Here is a 17798-nt window from a genome sequence, read left to right on the forward strand (position 1 = left end):
GAGGGATAATCTTTGTCCCACTTTTTTGCTATTCTCTTTCAGTCTTGTACCACAACCCTCAACCTATAAAATCCAAAGGTGAATTTCCACATGTTATAAATAAGTGTAATTCATTAACCTGAGAGGATGTCCATCAAATTACAGCTGTGGATGATATGGCTATACCTGTGGGCAGTGTTACCAACTTCTGTGATTTTTCTACAAGCTTTGTGATATTCGAAGTTTAAAAGAGTGTATATGATTGTAGGATATAAATCCCAGAAATAATAACCCCTGTGTTTACAATACTATTTGTTTCCTTAGGGTGTTCGCGGTATCCCAAATGATCACTTAAATAAAATTTTGCGTGCTATTGAATCTGCTAGAGAATGCAAACAGAAGCAAGAGCCTGACATTCACCGAATTCGAGAGCATCTTGAACGCCAAGTTAGCTTTAGGGTTGAAGAGAAATCATCATCTTGTAATAGACCTGTTTCCTGTCCTCAGCTTCCTTCAGAAGGTTAAAATGGTTTTGGTTTTTGTTCATTCTCTTACATTTTATAAGTGCTATTTAAGGTTTTATTTAGCAACGTTTCTCTATAGCTGCTTTCATAACTTTTCATGGAAATATTCTATATAGTTATGGCCAACTAAACAGTTTCCTTTAAAGGGTTCTTGACATTGTGTTTAACTGCAGAAATCTTAGCTCCTATATTGGCAAGATACATGGTAACTCTGAACTGCTTTGAAGAAAAAAAATACTTTTTTTTTCTTCTCTTTTGTAAAACTATAATCTACAGCAGAGACATCTTTAATTTTAGAAATTAAATATAAAAGATACCAAACATTGCTTCTAGTAATGAGATAGATAACATCTCTTGTAGATAAACAGAAGTTCAATCAATTGGGAATTTCATCATTTGCCACACCACGAAAACCAGTAAAACGGTCTTCAACAGCTGTCCGCCCAGCTGAACAAAGAACCGCCATCACTGAGAATACATCTACACCAAAGTAAGAGATGCTGTTCTCATAGTACTCATATGGGTTTGGGTTTTTGTGACTGACGTGAACATTTCCTGCTAATATTGTAAGAACTGAGCAAAGAATTCACATTACTTCTATATAAACTTTATGCTTACTTAGTTGACTGTCAGTCTTGAAATAACTTGTCTTGTTGTTTTTAGATCCAGGAAGCTTTTTGGAAATGGAGGTTCCAGGAAGACATCTAGCATCACGTATGATTTGTTCCCTTGTATTTTTGAAGAAAACATTTCTGGTGACTGAATAGTCACATGCTTGCCACAAAAAAGCTATTATTAAGCTAAAATTATAAACACTTTCTGGACTGCGTATTTCATATTTTGTTTTAAAGTATTATTCCATTTGAGTGTGTTGTTATAATCCCTGAAAGATAGCATGTTTTCCTTTCAGCAGATGTATTCTTTGTTGTGGACAAGAGAGGGACTTCCTTTAGTTTCTTTCTCAGATGCTTTTTCTGACCCAGTTAAAAGCAGCTAAATACTTTGGTGACCTAATTTTCAGTTTATCGATATCTTCTTACTATGACCAAAATTAAACACAATATTCCAGATTCCACTCACATTAGGTACCTTACTTTGTAATTTCCTGCACTGAAAAATTCCTAAGTTATTTTCATCTAACAAAATGTCAGAACAGACTTTCTGTGGTGCAGATTCCTTGACCCTGAACTTTGCTCTCCCTGCTGATCCATGAAAGCCTATCTTTGTTTGCCTGGCAAGACTTGTTATATATTGGTCTAATGTTTTGTAAAGGTAGTTGCATAGATGGGAAATAGTCATGTCTATATAAGAGATCATTTTGTGATAACTTCCTGAGTTTACTTAGCAGCGTGATTTCTTTTAAATAGTTTTATGGATAGTTAGAATTTATGGGAGCTCCTGTTTTTTTCACATAAGAAAAATGCACGTTATTGGAAAGGAAAATACAAGGAAGCTTAGATATGTCTATAGCAGTGCAGTCACTGAAATGCAGTAAGTCCTTAGGTTGTATGTGTTTTTGCTTAGAACTCCACCATTCAGTTCAGAGGAAGAAGCAGATGAAGATGATATTGAACAGTCTTACATATCACCAGAATTATTGAAAAAGCAGTCAAAAACATCAAGCAACAAAGTCAGTGCTTTTCAGAAGGCTTCTGGCAAAAGCGATATGGATGGGACGGAGGAAAGTGAAATTGAAGAAACTGGAACACCTGCCAAAACTCCAAAAGGTTTTTTCACTACTTTTGTATATGCATGTTGTAACAGCTATGCATGATTTTGCATTTCCTGATATATTTCTGTGTTAGAAAACATAATGAAGGCAGACTATCTCGTCTCGAGTGTATATATATTTGTGTGCACTTTATATTTTTGCTAATGTGTTTATATTAATATAGTACTTGGAGATGTCAGTTCAAATTAGATGTGTATCATGCTGTTTTATATAAATGCAGAAAAAGAGAGAATCTCTGCCTCAGCGAGATGACTTTTACTTATTTTTACTTTGTGGAAGATTTCTAGAGGGTTTACAGTAAAGTCTCTTACTTGTGAATGGAAACTGTCAATATCATTTTTTATGAACTTTAGGAACAGTTATTCAAAAACTGACCGAACAAGTTGGAAAGAGTCTTTCTAACCATGGAAATAAGAATAAACCAGCTGGAGGGATTAATGTTGCGCAAGCATTTATTAAGAAAGAAGAGGTGAAAGAACTGAAGGTATCACTTTTAATAGTCATTATTATTTCATTAAGTAATCGAACTATGTGTATATATATATATATGTTACTTTTTTTTCATGCTGAAACCATCTTGGTGCAGTGAAGAACTTAATTCTGAAAGAGAGTTTTGGAATTACAGAGCTAAGTAGTCTTTTTGGGTACGTCTGCACTGGTATATAGAAAAGTGCTGGCATGTGAGCTGTGGCAAGTGACCTCTTCATCCACAATGCTTATTAGCTTATACCGTGACTGTTTTGGATCACTACAGCTAGCCCAAAGTTTGGGCACAATTGGTATCATTTTTATCTCCTATTCTGGCAGCATAGAGAAAGCCCTTCTTTACTTGCTTTCCTAGTATCTTGTTAGGTGGAGGAAAAAATGAATTTGCTTATCTAATATTTTAAGATATTTTTATTTCTAGAACTTTATCTGATATGGAACAGATGCATTTTAATGAGGGGAAAAATTCAGTTTTTTGAGTATGGTCTTTCTTCTGCTGCACCTATTTACAATTGTATGCTGTTTTCTGACTGCATCAGATCCATCACTGATGTCTGTCCATTGAGTATGGCATGTGTTCACAATCAGAATACTAACACAAATTATTCTTTACCCCTCAGGCTCCTAAGGTCCCAGTCTTCCCCTCAGTTTAGAGTTTTATAATTGGTAAGCCACTTTGATGCAAATTGATCTTTGCCTGAACAATTTTTAAAAGGAACAAAAGCTATTCCAAATCAGACGTCAACAACAGACAGTGCTTTTTATTTCAGTTTTAGTAGTTGTTATTAGATTGAAGTAGACAGCCAGATACTAGTTCTAGTATTCAAGAAAGTATTTTTTCACTTAAAATAATAATTACTGAGAATCCTGTTATCCATAGTAAAACTGATACTTTAGGGCTTCCTGACTGCCTGTTAAATCTGAAATGTATCAATCCTCCCAGAAACAGTGACACTTCTATTTCGGTTTCCAGAAAGGGGTGATTGTCTTAATCAACTTTAGCTGTAATGGTAGGGTAGTCACATTTAGCCTGTGTGCTTTTAATTGCCACTGGTGACACCTAACTTGTCTTGACTAACTAAGTTGACTGTGTGGGAGCTGCAAATCACACCAGACTCAAAATTATCGACTCAGAAATGACTATTACAGTGTAATTTTCTGTCCAAATATTACTTTCAAATTCTCTGCAATGTCAGATGATACAAGGCTGCAAAATGTTCACAGTTAAAGTTAGTGGATGTTACATTTTGTAAAGAGCTATAGATGGTGGACCACTATGTTAAGGAATTTGGCCTTCAAGAACAAAGAGCTGTAGCAAAATAAGCCTTAAAATCTATGCTTTAAAGATGCTGTACTTTTCACTGGTAACCTCTCTTCCCACATCTCTCAAGCCCCTGAACCTCAAGGCAGGGACTGGGGGAATGAAGTCCCTCCCATCGTGGGAGAAGATCAGGTTCAAGACCACTAGAGGAACCTGAACATACATAAGTCCATGGGACCTGGTGAGATGCTGCCCAGGGTCCTAAGGAAATTGGCTGATGTAATTGCCAAGCCACTCTCCATCGTATTTGAAAAGTCATGGCAGTCAGGAGAACTCCCTGACTGAAAAAAGGGAAACATCAAACCCATTTTTAAAAAAAGAGTAAAAAGGAGGACCCTGGGAGGTACCAGCCAGTCAGCCTCACCTCTGTGCCCAGTAAGACCATGGAACAGATCCTCCTAGAAGATAGGTTGAAACATATGGAAGACAGGCAGGTGATTAGAGACAGCTGACATGGCTTCACCAAGGGCAAATCATGCCTGACTAATCTGGTGGCGTTCTACAATGCAGTGACTGCATCAGTGGACAAGGGAAGAGCTATGGATCTCATCTACCTGGACTCTGTAAGGCCTTTAATACGGTCCCCCACAACATTCTTACCTTTAAATTGGAGACATACGGGTCTGATGGATGGACTATTAGATGGCTAAGGAATTGGCTGGGTGGCCATGTCCAAGGAGTTACACTCAATGGCTCGATGTCCAAGTAGAAACCAGCAATGAGTGGTGTCCTTCAAGGGTCTGTATTGGGACCAGTACTGTTGAATATCTTTATTAATGACATAGTGGGATTGAATGTGCCCTCAGCAACTTTGCAGATGACACTAAGCTGCGTGGCGCATTTGATGCACTTGAGGGATGGGATGCCATCCAGAGGGACGTGGACAGGCTTGAGGAGTGGGCCCCTGCGAACCTCAGGAAGTTCAGTAAGGCCAAGTGCAAGGTCCTGCACGTGGGTTGGGGCAGTCCCCCAATATCAATACAGAGTAGGGGTGAAGGGATTGAGAGCAGCCCTGTGGAGAGGACTTGGGGATACTAGCGGATGAAAAACTGAACGTGAGCCGGCAGTGTGTGCTCGCAGCCCAGAAAGCCAACCGTATCCTGGGCTGCAGAAAAAGCAGCGTGGCCAGCAGGTCGAGGGAGGTGATTCTGCCCCTCTGCTCCGCTCTGGTGAGACCCCACCTGCAGTACTGCATCCAGCTCTGGGGTCCTCAGTATGGGAGAGACATGGACCTGTTGGAGCGGGTCCAGAGGAAGGGCACAAAAATGGTCAGAGGGCTGGAACACCTCTGCTGTGAGGACAGGCTGAGAGAGTTGGGGTTGTTCAGCCTGGAGAAGAGAAGGCTCCAGGGAGACCTTACAGCAGCCTTTCCATACTTAAAGGGGGCTGATAAGAAAGCTGGAGGAGGACTTTTTACAAGGGCATGTAGTGATAGGACAAGGGGTAACAGCTTTAAACTGAAATAAAGTAGATTTAGATTAGATGTAAGGAAGAAGTTCTTTACTGTGAGAGTGGTGAGGCACTGGAACAGGTTGCCCAGGGAGGTGGTAGATGCCCCATCCCTGGCAGTGTTCAAGGCCAGGTTGGATGGGGCTTTGAGCAACCTGGTCTAGTGGAAGGTGTCCCTGCCCATGGCAGGGGGGTTGGACTAGGTGATCTCTAAAGGTCCCTTCCAACCCAAACCATTCCATGATTTCTATGAAAAATATTTGTGCTATAATTCATTTAGAATACATCGTGTCCCTGATGTATTAACACAGTGGCATGTTCCTGTGTGGACATGATGAGTTCAAAATGAGTTTATGAAGCTAGGGCAGGCATTGCTGCTTTGTTTCTGGAATCTTTACAGAACAACACACTATCTTGTATTCTTTGCTAATTATATGAATGTGCATATATTCATATCCATATTTGTATGTTTAAATGTTAGCATTTACATTATGTTACATTGTGTTACATTATGTTAAATGTAGACATTCGAGTTAATTCTTTAAATTTTAGGTGGGATTTTCAAAGGTGCCCAAAGACATAAGCACAAAATGCCATTGGAATAATGGTTTCTCTGAAAAGCCACACTTTCTAATTAGTTTAAATACTAATATCTTAAATACTTATAGCTGCTAATGGTCGTTCTCAAAACCCACAATACCATAAAACCTTTATAAGGCATCCCATTGTCATATGTTTTATAAAGGTCACATTTCACAGAAGTTACTTCAGAAACATTTTTAGAGAAAATTAATTTTGTGCTTACCTGAAGCTGTATTACCTGAGTTCACCTGTACCAGACATTGTATGGATTATGGTATTTCTTTGGAGTAAGTCTTTGAGTTAATAAAACTGCTTAGCAGTTTTGATTGGTGCTGTGTATTTACATTTGATCAAAACTGAATTCTGTTTGAAGTTGACATTTTTCTCTGTATTTTGTACCTTAAAAATCAGTTGGGACTTAGTGAATGTTTGAGGAAACTCTTCCTCCAGCATTTCTCAATATATGTGACTCTGACTTTCCCAGTACCACACCCTCCCACTGCAGATAATTTAAAATAGCAAAATGTTGAATCCTGGTATGTTAATAATACAGCACACTGAGCAGATCTGTCAGTTTTTGAAAAACAGTTTGTTTAACATTGTTAACAGCAATGTTAAAATTGAACTATGTTGCAAGATAGAGCATTACTGCAGTCTTTTCCCTTCTGTCGAGAGACAGGACACGTTCGTATTTGTTGATTTTTCTCTAGTATGTACATACCTTACGTTGTTCTCTAATAGCATCTGAATCTTTCCCCTGTGCAATAGAAGCACCTTCTATATCTTGCTGTAATATTGAGTGACTCCAGTGAAATAAGGTTTTAGCTTTGTGAGAAACCGTCTTTCACTTTCCACAGTTAAGCTCTCTAATATGGCTCGATTCCATTGAACCACATCTGATTGACAAATAGGGAAATGCTGTAGCTCTTCTTTCAAAAGCTGAATGAAGATATTTAGTTCTCGGGCAGATGAGGTAAGAAAGACCATAGACTCGCTGCCTTCAGGTTCATCTGTTTGACTCGACTCTCACTTTGTGAACTCATTATGCAGATCCACCACTTAATTAAAAATATGCTTGTACATGCTGACAGTGAGTCTTAAGAGGAATACATATTTTAACTTTGAGCACCATGTGGTTTTTTAAACTTTTATTATTTGATTTTGTCTTTAAATAAATTAGTTTTCAGTTGAAAAGGCCTTTATTGCAATATTAGATTTTTCTACTGTGAATACAGAATGCTTATATAGCAAACTAAACTGCCAACTTGCATGATAACGTCATGTCTTTATTTTCATGTAAGTAATATACATTCTAATGCTTAAAGGACTTTCTGTCTCATTGGAATAGCTAATATCCCAGAAAAGACGATCCTTTTTTAAGTTAAACATGTAATACCTGAAAACATAGGTTTCTGCCAGTTATAGAACTGGCAGAACTTTTAAACTTTTGCAATTCCTGACTTAAAAAAACCCCACTTTTAGTTTTGGAATTGTAATAGTGAATTAATATAATTCAGGTAATTGAATTACGTGGATTTTAAAACTGTGGTGATAGATGTCATAAAGGCCATGTGCCAGTGCATTTGTCTTTAGCAGTTTTACATTGTTGAGTTTATGGAAGATTTCAGCACAACTTGAATGGACAGAAGAAAAATGCGTGTTTTTTCTTCTCCCTGTTAGTTCACAGAAGTTGATGAAGATGATTGGGATATATCATCAGTAGAAGAAGACTTTTTATTGATGAAAGATGATAGAGGTCAGAAGGCATTGACAGTTCAGAAAAATGAGTCAAATGCTGCATCTGTGGTACATGCATGGGGTCTTCCGAAGACAAGTGTACCAAAGGAGGAAGGTAACATACTCATACTTCTACGTTATAAGCCTTAAGCAACTGACAGACCTGGAAGAGAACTTAAGTATAGTGTATTACACATTGTAATTCAATATATGGTATTTTGTAAGAAAAGAACAAGTAAGAAAAACTGTGTGCTTGGTTTTATGTCATATAAATATCATATATGATATTTATGATACATACTTAAACGTAAACAACACACACACATAAATATACAGAGGTGCCAAGAAACTTAAATTACAGATTTTAAAACATACGGTACTATCGGGCTTCAACCTCATCTTAAAGATTTATCATCCAGGATTTTTTTTAATCCCTTCCCACAATTAAGGGAGGAGGGAAACTTTCTTACTTTGTCTTGAGAATAATAATAAAATTTCAGGTTTGTTCAAGATGTCTAAGTGACCTACCAGGCTGAGATATTTGAACTATTGGTAAAGTAATAGCCTCAGCCTTACATAGAACTTATATAGCAGTTTCTATCCCTAACATTTCAATATACATAAAGGTTAAAGCTGTGTCAGTTATATAAACATACTTCAGGTTATTTTTAAAGGCAAAGTAATATTGACACTGACTGCTTGTCCTGTGCATTGTATTCTGTGACAGAAACAGCCTTCATATTATCAACACTTGTAATTTCCTCACTGGTTGAAATTCTGGACTTCCTGAAGTCCACGGGTGTTTGCTCACATAGCATGAGATTCTATCTCATAGATAAATACAAAGTAAAAATACCCCCAAAATAGTATTAATAATTGTTAATATTTTTTTGTTCCTTTAACAGGCCTTCATGAAGCTGATAATACAAGCACGTTAAAAAGCAGCTTAGTCACTGTAACAGATTGGAGTGATTCTTCAGATACATAATTGTTGCATTCCTGATGGGAGGCACTGCTTTGGGGTTCTGTTGGGGTTGAAAACGTGGTTGAAAACATGAAGTATTTCGTATTAATTTCTCATATTGGTCATGTAATAACAAGGAATACTGTTTACAGAGCTCTTGTGTCTTTCAGTCCTGAATTTGAAAAAAGAATATTCATATATGCATTACTGGCCATGTCTGTCTGGAAATTGAGAGTTAATGCTTCTTTCTCATGAATTCAATGGTGAAAGTCTCTTTGATTTCACTGAGGTGAAAATTTTGCCTCTAATGTTTACATTAAAGATTGAAACTGGTCTTGCAAGGAAGCCTGTTAACCAATGAACAGAATTTACCGCAGAGTATTACTTTATAAAATTTTTAAATGCATATTTTCTTGTATTTTATCATAAACTTTATATAAAATTTTGAACATTTTAAAGAAAATATTTCCATGTATTAAAATGTTAAGTTTCTACCATGGTTTACAATAAACACCAAATGAAAAGAATAAAAGGCCTCAGCTATAAAACTAGCTATTATTAAATGCCTCCTATTTGGGGAAGTTATTCTTTTTTTTTTTGTATTGGAGTTGAGTCTTAGTTAACAGAAAAGCACAAAAACTGGAAAAAAACCCATCAAGCTAAGGTGAGGAAAGCACTGGCCTGCCATTGTGGAAGTACTTTTAAATAAAAGAACCTTGAATGGCTTTGTAGTTCTGATGTATTTCAGATGGTATCAGATACAAAACCTTTTCTATCATACTGTGCCATTACTAAATAGGACTATTCCTTTTTTATGTTTACGCCTTTGTCCCAAAATAACCAATGTATTGAAATTCCAAGGGTCCATCAGTTCAAACTGAGTTTGTGCCTGATTTTAGGGTCTCAGTCTAGAAAGCGTTTTGCGGTTATTCATAATCTCTGATCTCATTTATTGACTCATCGTACAAATATTCCCTCAAAAGCCATCACGTTTCTATGGACAGGTAAAAAAAGTACTGGCTGAATTTTTGAACTGTTGTAACTAATTCAGGATTATCTATTATTGCCCGATTTTATTTGGTCAGCCCTTCAGGAATGTCACTGGCAGAGCAGGCCAGCTGGTGTTGCCTGGGGTTTTTCCTTCCCTTTCGTAACCCAGTGGCTCGGAGCCATTCTGGAGCCGAAGGTGTCCCGGGGCCGTGCCCAGCGGGAGGGAACCAAACCAATGCCCTGGAAGGGTGAGTGCTGAGGCAGGGCGGGAGCCCAGTGGCACGAAGCAAATGCAGAATGCAAGAACTGTCTCCGAGCCTCGTCTCGCCCGCCACAAAACTCCCCACGGGCTGTAGCCTCCCTCACCCTTTGCTCTCCCCGCCATGCACATGAAAGCTCACGAGCAGGCATGCATTCTTCTTCACCCAGTCTCTTATTATTATTATTATTCCTATGGCACAGAATTGACAAGGTTGCACGTTCTTCCACCCCACCAATGTGACGAGGAAGATAAAAACCTGCCGATTCCCACTGACTGGTGTCGTCTGGTGCTGCAGTTATGATGTGCTCTGCAATTCCAACGTCACTGCTAATCAGTGGTGAGATATTTTACATGTTAACCTGCACAGACGATGGCTGTTTTGTCCAGTACTGAACCCATTTCAGAAACGACTGCCGTGATGCACTGCAGTCAATATGATGCGTGTGATGCCATTCCCATAAGCCATTGACATACTGAATTGTTAAATACCTCATTTATTTTTTTCAAGAAAGCAACATCAGTTCATGATTTCCAGGTATAAACTTTACAATACCAACATCAATCTTAAAATATTATATAATAAAATTTACATCAATATGTAAAAAGCTGCAGTTTAATGTTTTAAAAAGCCATTGTCTTAGCGGTAAGTACATTGGGGTTGGGGGGGAAATCACTCTGAATGAAACATACAAACTCATTTTTAAAACGCTTTGAATCTTCCAACAGTACAATTAAACATAAGCATTCTTGTCAAAGTGCTTTGGTGGGGTTTTGTCTGGGACGCTGTTGTGGACCTTTGTACGAGAAGACATCACAGATGTGGCTCCATTATATGCATACCCCCTCCTGAAAAGAAATCAACCAGTTACAGCTCATTGCACAGACAGGTAACATCTCTGCATCCAAGCATTATAGTAATATAAAACTAGAAGAAACGTATAGGAATGTACCTATAAATTTTAGGGGAGGGGGCGGGGGGACACCTTCCTTCCCTGTGTGCTCTCATTCTGGTTTGACATTCCCCCTCCAGCATCTCTCTTTGCAATTTGCTTTTCTATAAAAGCGTATTCCTTGTTTACAGCTAAGTAAATTAGGGCCCAATCATGAAATATTTAGGCTGTGGCAAGTCCTAGGTGAATAGTTACTCCCTCCAGCGGTACCTGTTCATTATCACCCCTCTTCTGCTGCTGGAGGTCCCACTGCCACCACCGCTGTCCTTCACCTCTCTGACTTTTGATCTGATGATTTGGGATTAAAGAAACTTGTCTGTTCACACCTGTAAAATGACCTGACCACTTTTCCTGCATCAGTGAATGTGTTTTTTTCCAGCTGTAGTAAATTTATGAATTTATGAATAACACAAGTATTTGTTCTGAGTCAATAGCTTTTCTTAATTACATTAATGATGGACAGAGTATTATCCTTAAATGCCATTATTTTCTCTCATCCACACAATCTTTTTCTGAACTTCAAAGTATTTTGGAAAAGGAATCAAACTGCATACATATAGCGGGTACAAATGCACTAGTACTGATTTCTTTCAATAAGTACAACTTGTGTTTTACCTTGGAGAATTACTATTTTCAGCTATTGAGAAGCAGAATATACTGCCACCAATTATGCAGAGTGAAGCTCCAGCCCATCCAATGAACAAAGCTGCTCCTAATTCATACCTACAGGAAGTTAATAAATGGGTTTAACAAAAGAGAGCATGGATTTAACAGGCTTTTTTCAGAATAAAAGAACTAAATTTTATTTTTTCCTGAATTACTTTCCATTGACATACACATTATTCATCACAAAATCAGCAGCTCTGCCGTTAACCCACGTTCTTTTCATTATTTCCCTCTTACTCAGGAGGCAAACTCTGTCCCTGCAGTACGCTTAGGCAATGCTTATCTCCCCGCGCAGCCAGCCGGTGTGCCTGGCTTTTCCCCCATCTCCTCCTGGATTGCTTGGCTGTGGGGTTACATGATTCTTTGGCCCGTTTTCCAGCGCACAGCTCCTGTCCCCTTGGACCGTTTCAGGTTCCCCTTGGCTCCCAAGCTGGACTGGGGCTTTTGCTGAGCCGGTGACTAGAGCTGCTGCCTACACCTCTCCCTAACTCTCCCCTCTGGCTCTCAGGATCTCTCTCCCTCTCTAGCCACGCTCCAGCCTGCTTAAAACATGAGGGTTTTGTACATATATATAATAGGCATATGCAATATACATATATATACACAAACATGTGCGATATATGCATATACATGTGCAATATATGCATATACATATACAGATGTATCTGATAGATGCATATACAGATATGTACGTACATGCACGCATATGCAGATGTACATGTGTGTACACATGCACACATGCATGTGCCAGCGACTTTCTGCTTCCCTAGTCCCTGTGGCTGGATTCAGGCTGGAAGACACCGCTCCCCTCCGAGCCCTTGGACACTGCTCCACGTCACCGGCAATGGTGCCCTGTGCCGCTCGGGGCAGTCACAAATTGTTTGCAGCCAGAAACTGTTCAGTTTGACGCCAAGAGGAGATGGTGGTGCTTTAGGAGCATTATCACACAAGGGTAAGTCCAAGTTTCTAATGCAACAATAGTAAATGAAGGAAAAGAAGAGATTCTTTTCCCTCCCCTCCTCGAGCTTAGTGCCCATAACCTGAGCTCTGGAGCTTCAAGATGAGCAGCAAGCCATGGCTTGCTCCATTCCTCAGCTCTTTGCCTGAGGTACCGCTCTTTAAAACGCTTTCAGGATGACCTGCATTAGACCGCAGGCCCAAAAGCCTCCAGAGTCTCTCACTCCTCCCTATTAGGACAGTGTGTCTCTTGCTCCTTCTTCTTTGCTCCAGTTCCTCCTTGAGGGAACCTTGGTCTCCTCCTGACTCCTAGGATCCTGCACTGAAAACACGGGCCCCTGTCCCCCCACCCAGCCGCAGTTATCGGGCAGGTGGCTGTGCTGTTCAAGCCTTTGTTAGGAAGTTTTATTTTTTCTTGTAAGCCCTGGTGAGGAATGAAAGCCTCTGCTTGACAGCCTGCCTGTGCAACTGAAAGACTGTGCAGTCACACACTTTTCAGCTAGTTCCGAACATTTCCATGTGAACAGATCCTAATTTCACATTAGCTGAAATACATAACTGAAAACACCTGTAAGCTGTTCTACGGAAATTGTATCTTTACAAAGATGACTCTGCGAAAACACTCAAAAATTGCCTGTGAGCCCAGACACCCAGAAAATGATATAGCGACTTCTATAATAGGTCACAAGAGGGTGAACACTGGCTGGAGAAGAAAAAAATCACTTTTCCATGTTTTCTTGAGACTCTAATCAGAGGTCAAGCACAGGCTTAAAGAGAGTCACACAAGAAGAAAAAGCCACACTTAGGATATCAGTGCTAGATGCTATGGACACCCAGGTTCAAGTCATTTCTGACTCGGGGACTCACTGCCAGAAAGAGGTGGAGACATTGGAGCTCAGAGGTAGGACACTGTGAGGACTTGCACCTGACTCTTCGTGGCCCCAGTAGTGCTCTAACTTCTAGGCTTCTTTTTCATTTTCCATTCACGTCATCTAAGCAGAGTTTTTATTTATCATCCCTTGCTAAAAAAGGATCAGATTCCCCCAAACGTTCTCTATACCCAGTGTGGGACTTACTTAGGCACCCAACTCCCAAATTAAACTGCCAGAAACCACAGCTCAGCTGCCTGTTACCCTGGAAAACTCTGCACCCAGCCCCATTTGACTTCAAAATCTGCCAAACCTGTAAAGCTTTAATTCTAACCATGCTCACATTTTCCAGCCATGTGCTACGGTTTTCACAAGACCTGAGCAGATTTCTGTCTGTTCAAGGTCTGGGGGTTCCCTGATTAGAAGCAAATATCTACATCAGAGCTCATCAGCTAGGATCCCGTTACAGTCAACACGCAAGAAATACACACAAAGTACACTTCTAAAACACCCTCAAGGCACATTTTTAACAAGTTGTAAAGGCAGATCAAAGTGACTAACTCCAATATGAGGTAAGCCCCATCCTGGGGATCCCTCCATCCCCCCAGGTACTGCCAGAGCACATCTAAGGTACATGGACCAGGGTTAGGCTCCCCACAAAAGTCAGCACAGACCACCGCCATGCTGGAGAGCACAGCTGGACCAAGACCCAGGAAGGCTGTCGCTGTAACAACTTACTTGCCAACAACATTTGCCTAGAAAGCGGGAAACACAAGCCTGTTTCCACATTTCCATCTAACAACATTAAATAGTTGGCCAGAGGCTAATGTGAGAGGGATAAGGCAACCAATTGCCATCTCCCCTCCTGAAGCTCTTCAGCTGTATAAAGAAATCAAGATTACATTGGGTTTAACTGGGTAGAAAAGGGTTACCTGACTGTTTCCTACTAGTTGGGAAAGAAGACATGGGGTCCAGCCTTTGTTCTTGTGATTGTTTGTCTTTTTACTTTTTGATTGTTACTGATTTAATTGTTAACTGTAATCTGATTGTTACTTTTTAAGCAACATTTGTTACTATAACATGTATAAACAATTGCATATATGGACCCTTCTGGGGTGACTGCCATGCTGCTAGGTTAATAAGTTGCAGAGCTGGCCTAATTGGTCTTTCCTCCACATCTTTAAACAGATCAAAAAACTTTCTGATTTATACTGGTGCTTATGAGGAAAACTTTAAATTTTCAATTGCGTATCAACCTGTGTATGGCTCCCTGGATTTTATCCAATCCATCTTTTCAGCATTTAAGAAGCCAACCCTAAACTCCCATCAAAATGCAATATGTAAAAAAAGCCTTACCATATGAAAAAACCCTTACATACATTGGTACCTCCAGAAAAAAAATGGAAAAAAAGGAGATAGGCTTTTTTAGAAGAAATTTCTGCACTTGCTGTTTTTCCCTTCCTACTTTATCATTAAAATCTTTGCAGGAAACACACTCTTCTCTTGTCATAGTTCTTTGTTGCAAGAACCAAAGCAGCCGCTCTCCGAAGTCTGTGGGTGCGTATCCAGGGTCTCCAATCAGTGAAATCAATCTGATTAGAGATCACTTGGAGATCACTGGAAGCTCAGGGAGGAGCGCGACATTGATGAAGAGGCTTAAAGGTGGTGACCACTGAGGACTATGAGAATTCCACTGCAGAGAACTGAAAGCCACATTCAACTACGCTGACCAAGCAGGCTAAAAGCAGATTTTTTTCTGTAATCCAGGGAGGCAGAATTCAGTGAAAGAAAGAAAGAAAGTACAATATCAGTATAGATAGAAGAAAAATATTCTAGTCGTTACATACATTGGGACCGTGAAGTAAACTTCCAAGCAAACCAGTGGAAGCCTCATTAGCTGGCTGGATGTCAGCATATGTAAAGGACATACCAACCTACTTACTGAATCAGCACAGCTACCCAAGGGAAATACACATTTTGAAGGTCTAATTCTTACGATTCTTGGAAAATGAAAAATAGATTCAAATGTAACAGCAGGACGGTGGAAAGAGGGCCTGTGTGAACTGTGCAGAAAGACAAAAGGCAACAATTCTCTATAAAAGAGAATGGGAAGTTAGTCAGACAATTTGGATAAACTAACCCTATTCATCAGTAAGAATGATCATGACGATGGAGTTCAAACTGTGGCAAGAGACAAAAAGGATAAAGACTATAAGAGGTTTTTTTTTTTTAATTAGAAGTAGTAAAGTGACAAAATAGTTTCCTAAGAGAAGCTGTGGGAGCAACATTAGCAAGACAGCAAAACTGAAGCACAGATTTTCCCCTATTAGAGGTATCTGAAGAAAAATGAAATCCATCTTGGCTGCAAGCACCAAGGCATCCCGTGCTGTCCCCAAGATTCTGCCTGTATTATTATGTAGGGTCAAGCAACTCCTCTGGAGCTGTTTTAAATTGGCAATGCAAACTATCACATCGGGACATAAAGTCCAGCCTAAGATTTCTTTCTAAGTAAGGCAGGTTTTAGGGTGTTCCCGTGGTGCCTGTCATTCCTCACTTAGGTACATAATTCAAACCAGAAGTCTCTTGGGCAACAGCTTCGGGCAGGTCTCTGATTCCTTCTGCACCCATACATAGTCAGGGTGCCTCTTCCAAACACAGAAGGCTGGAGGGAAATTCCGACAGCAGAGATGATGCTAAACATCTTGTGTCATTTGTTTTTCACTAACAGTATCTAAAGCATGTCTTTGACACTGCCAGAATAACTTCAGGACAGAAATGTGCAGTAAAAGGTGAATGGTTGAAACGCTCTCCCAGTGAAGAGCCAATGCCAAATTTCCACAGTATATGAGCAAAGCATATTAAATGCTTCTGCAATGCATATCGAAGTAAGAGTTCACAGTCGGCAACGAAATACATTACTCCAACCTATTTTACATTGTTTTAGAGAGAAAGGAGTCGAGTGCCACCATTAGCTTAATGTGACACAAGGTCATTGCATGAGCTACATACACTGTGCACAACTCAAATTACAACTTCTGGCTTTCCTCTCTGCCTTTACCTTTGCAGTCGTGATTATGTGTGCCCACAGCTGAGCTATGCTGGTTGTTCAGGAAAAAGGTAATTTCTGCAGAGGATGTTTTACTACCTTTATTTCGATATTTAAACTGGATTTCTCATTCCCTCACAGTAAAACTCCGCTGTGAGGTCTGCCTGCTCTTTTGCAGCAGAAGAGTGTAGGAATACAGTGTAGGAAAGGGACTTCTGGCAACAACCATGGTATTTTTCACTAAGAACAGTAAGCCTGATGAATAATTAACTTCTGGCTATATAGCCAGGCTCCGTTTTCTTCACCTCACATCCTTGTTTCTTTTGGAGGCCTTTGGATCCTGTCCCCACCGTATCAAACAAGCAGAAACTGTAGCAGAACTATGGAGGAAACTAATAGGAACTTGTCTTCAAGACAGGAGGAGCAGTGTCAGCCCTACTGCAAACATGGATCCAGTTAATGTTATTTATTCAGACCATTTTCTTTCTATCAAGGTGAAACGGAAAGGCTCAGGGTTCCTTACTGAGCCCTTACTTGGGTCTCAGGGAAATGTATATCCAATGCTTGACATATCCCAGAATCACCACCGAGAAAACTTTGAAATCCTTGCCTTTAAAGATAACATTACATTATGTAAGAAGCCGAAACAGGAATGTTTATGCTATAATTTACAACCAACGTTTTCAGACTTGGTAGTTAAGATGTGAATCCAAAATCCAAGCACTAGTTTGTGAACTGCTGCCTTTGTAGGTCCTGAGAACTTGCACAGCTTTAAAGGGAGTCTTTAGGGATGCTCATTATTTCTGGTGTGGGTCCTGCAATTCTATAAACACTTGCACCCTTAAATTAAATTACAAGTATAGTCAAAGCATTTATGTTAGCGCTTATAAAATTGCAGGTTACGATAAGGTTTATGACCCAAATTTCAGTCATCTGGATTTGAAAATCTGTCAGCAAAAAGTCCATAGAGCCTGCAGAAACCTCTCTTCAGGAGGAGTCAAGATTGCGCAGTGCTCGACACCTTCGTGGAAACCACCTTCTATCAAAAGCTCAAGGAAATAATTTTCTTCCTTTCCTACCAAATGATGCACCTAATGAGCGCCTCTGTCTTGTGCAATCCTTTTGCTGCATCTCTGACATAAATGCAAGCTTCGCTCCTGATTAACCCCACTGGCTCTGTGGCAAGCGGGACAAAACCCTGCCGAGCCGCAATAAGCCTGGGCACAAAGATTACAGAGCAATCACTGTACAGGAAGGTGTTTGTTCATTAAATTTCAGCACACG

At 39.8% G+C, this 17798-nt stretch overlaps 2 protein-coding genes across 4 annotated transcripts in view; one reads left to right on the forward strand and one right to left on the reverse strand.

Annotated features, from left to right (window-relative positions):
- Window positions 1–9499, forward strand: part of DZIP1 (DAZ interacting zinc finger protein 1) — a 42041-nt gene extending 32542 nt beyond the window's left edge. Inside the window, exons 13-19 of one of the 2 annotated variants that reach the window (XM_041128706.1) lie at window positions 304–499; window positions 864–993; window positions 1167–1217; window positions 2028–2230; window positions 2589–2719; window positions 3342–3387; window positions 7754–7850. In XM_041128706.1, coding sequence (XP_040984640.1) covers window positions 304–499; window positions 864–993; window positions 1167–1217; window positions 2028–2230; window positions 2589–2719; window positions 3342–3374 — 744 coding nt within the window. In that variant the 3' untranslated portion in view covers window positions 3375–3387; window positions 7754–7850. Of the gene's footprint in view, window positions 1–303; window positions 500–863; window positions 994–1166; window positions 1218–2027; window positions 2231–2588; window positions 2720–3341; window positions 3388–7753; window positions 7926–8715 lie in introns of those variants that run through there. The other variant, XM_030036587.2, reaches the window with a different exon arrangement.
- Window positions 9500–10504: 1005 nt separating this feature from the next.
- The window catches only part of CLDN10 (claudin 10), a 58548-nt gene continuing 51254 nt past the window's right edge, over window positions 10505–17798 (reverse strand). For both annotated transcript variants that reach the window (XM_030036712.2, XM_030036711.1), the window contains exons 4-5: window positions 11592–11699; window positions 10505–10872 (exon numbers count right to left, since the gene is read on the reverse strand). In XM_030036712.2, the coding sequence (XP_029892572.1) occupies window positions 10758–10872; window positions 11592–11699 (223 nt within the window). In that variant the 3' untranslated portion in view covers window positions 10505–10757. The remainder of the gene's footprint in view (window positions 10873–11591; window positions 11700–17798) is intronic.

Source organism: Aquila chrysaetos, chromosome 14 (genome assembly GCF_900496995.4).
Source record: "Aquila chrysaetos chrysaetos chromosome 14, bAquChr1.4, whole genome shotgun sequence".
Classification (NCBI taxonomy): Eukaryota; Metazoa; Chordata; class Aves; order Accipitriformes; family Accipitridae; genus Aquila; species Aquila chrysaetos.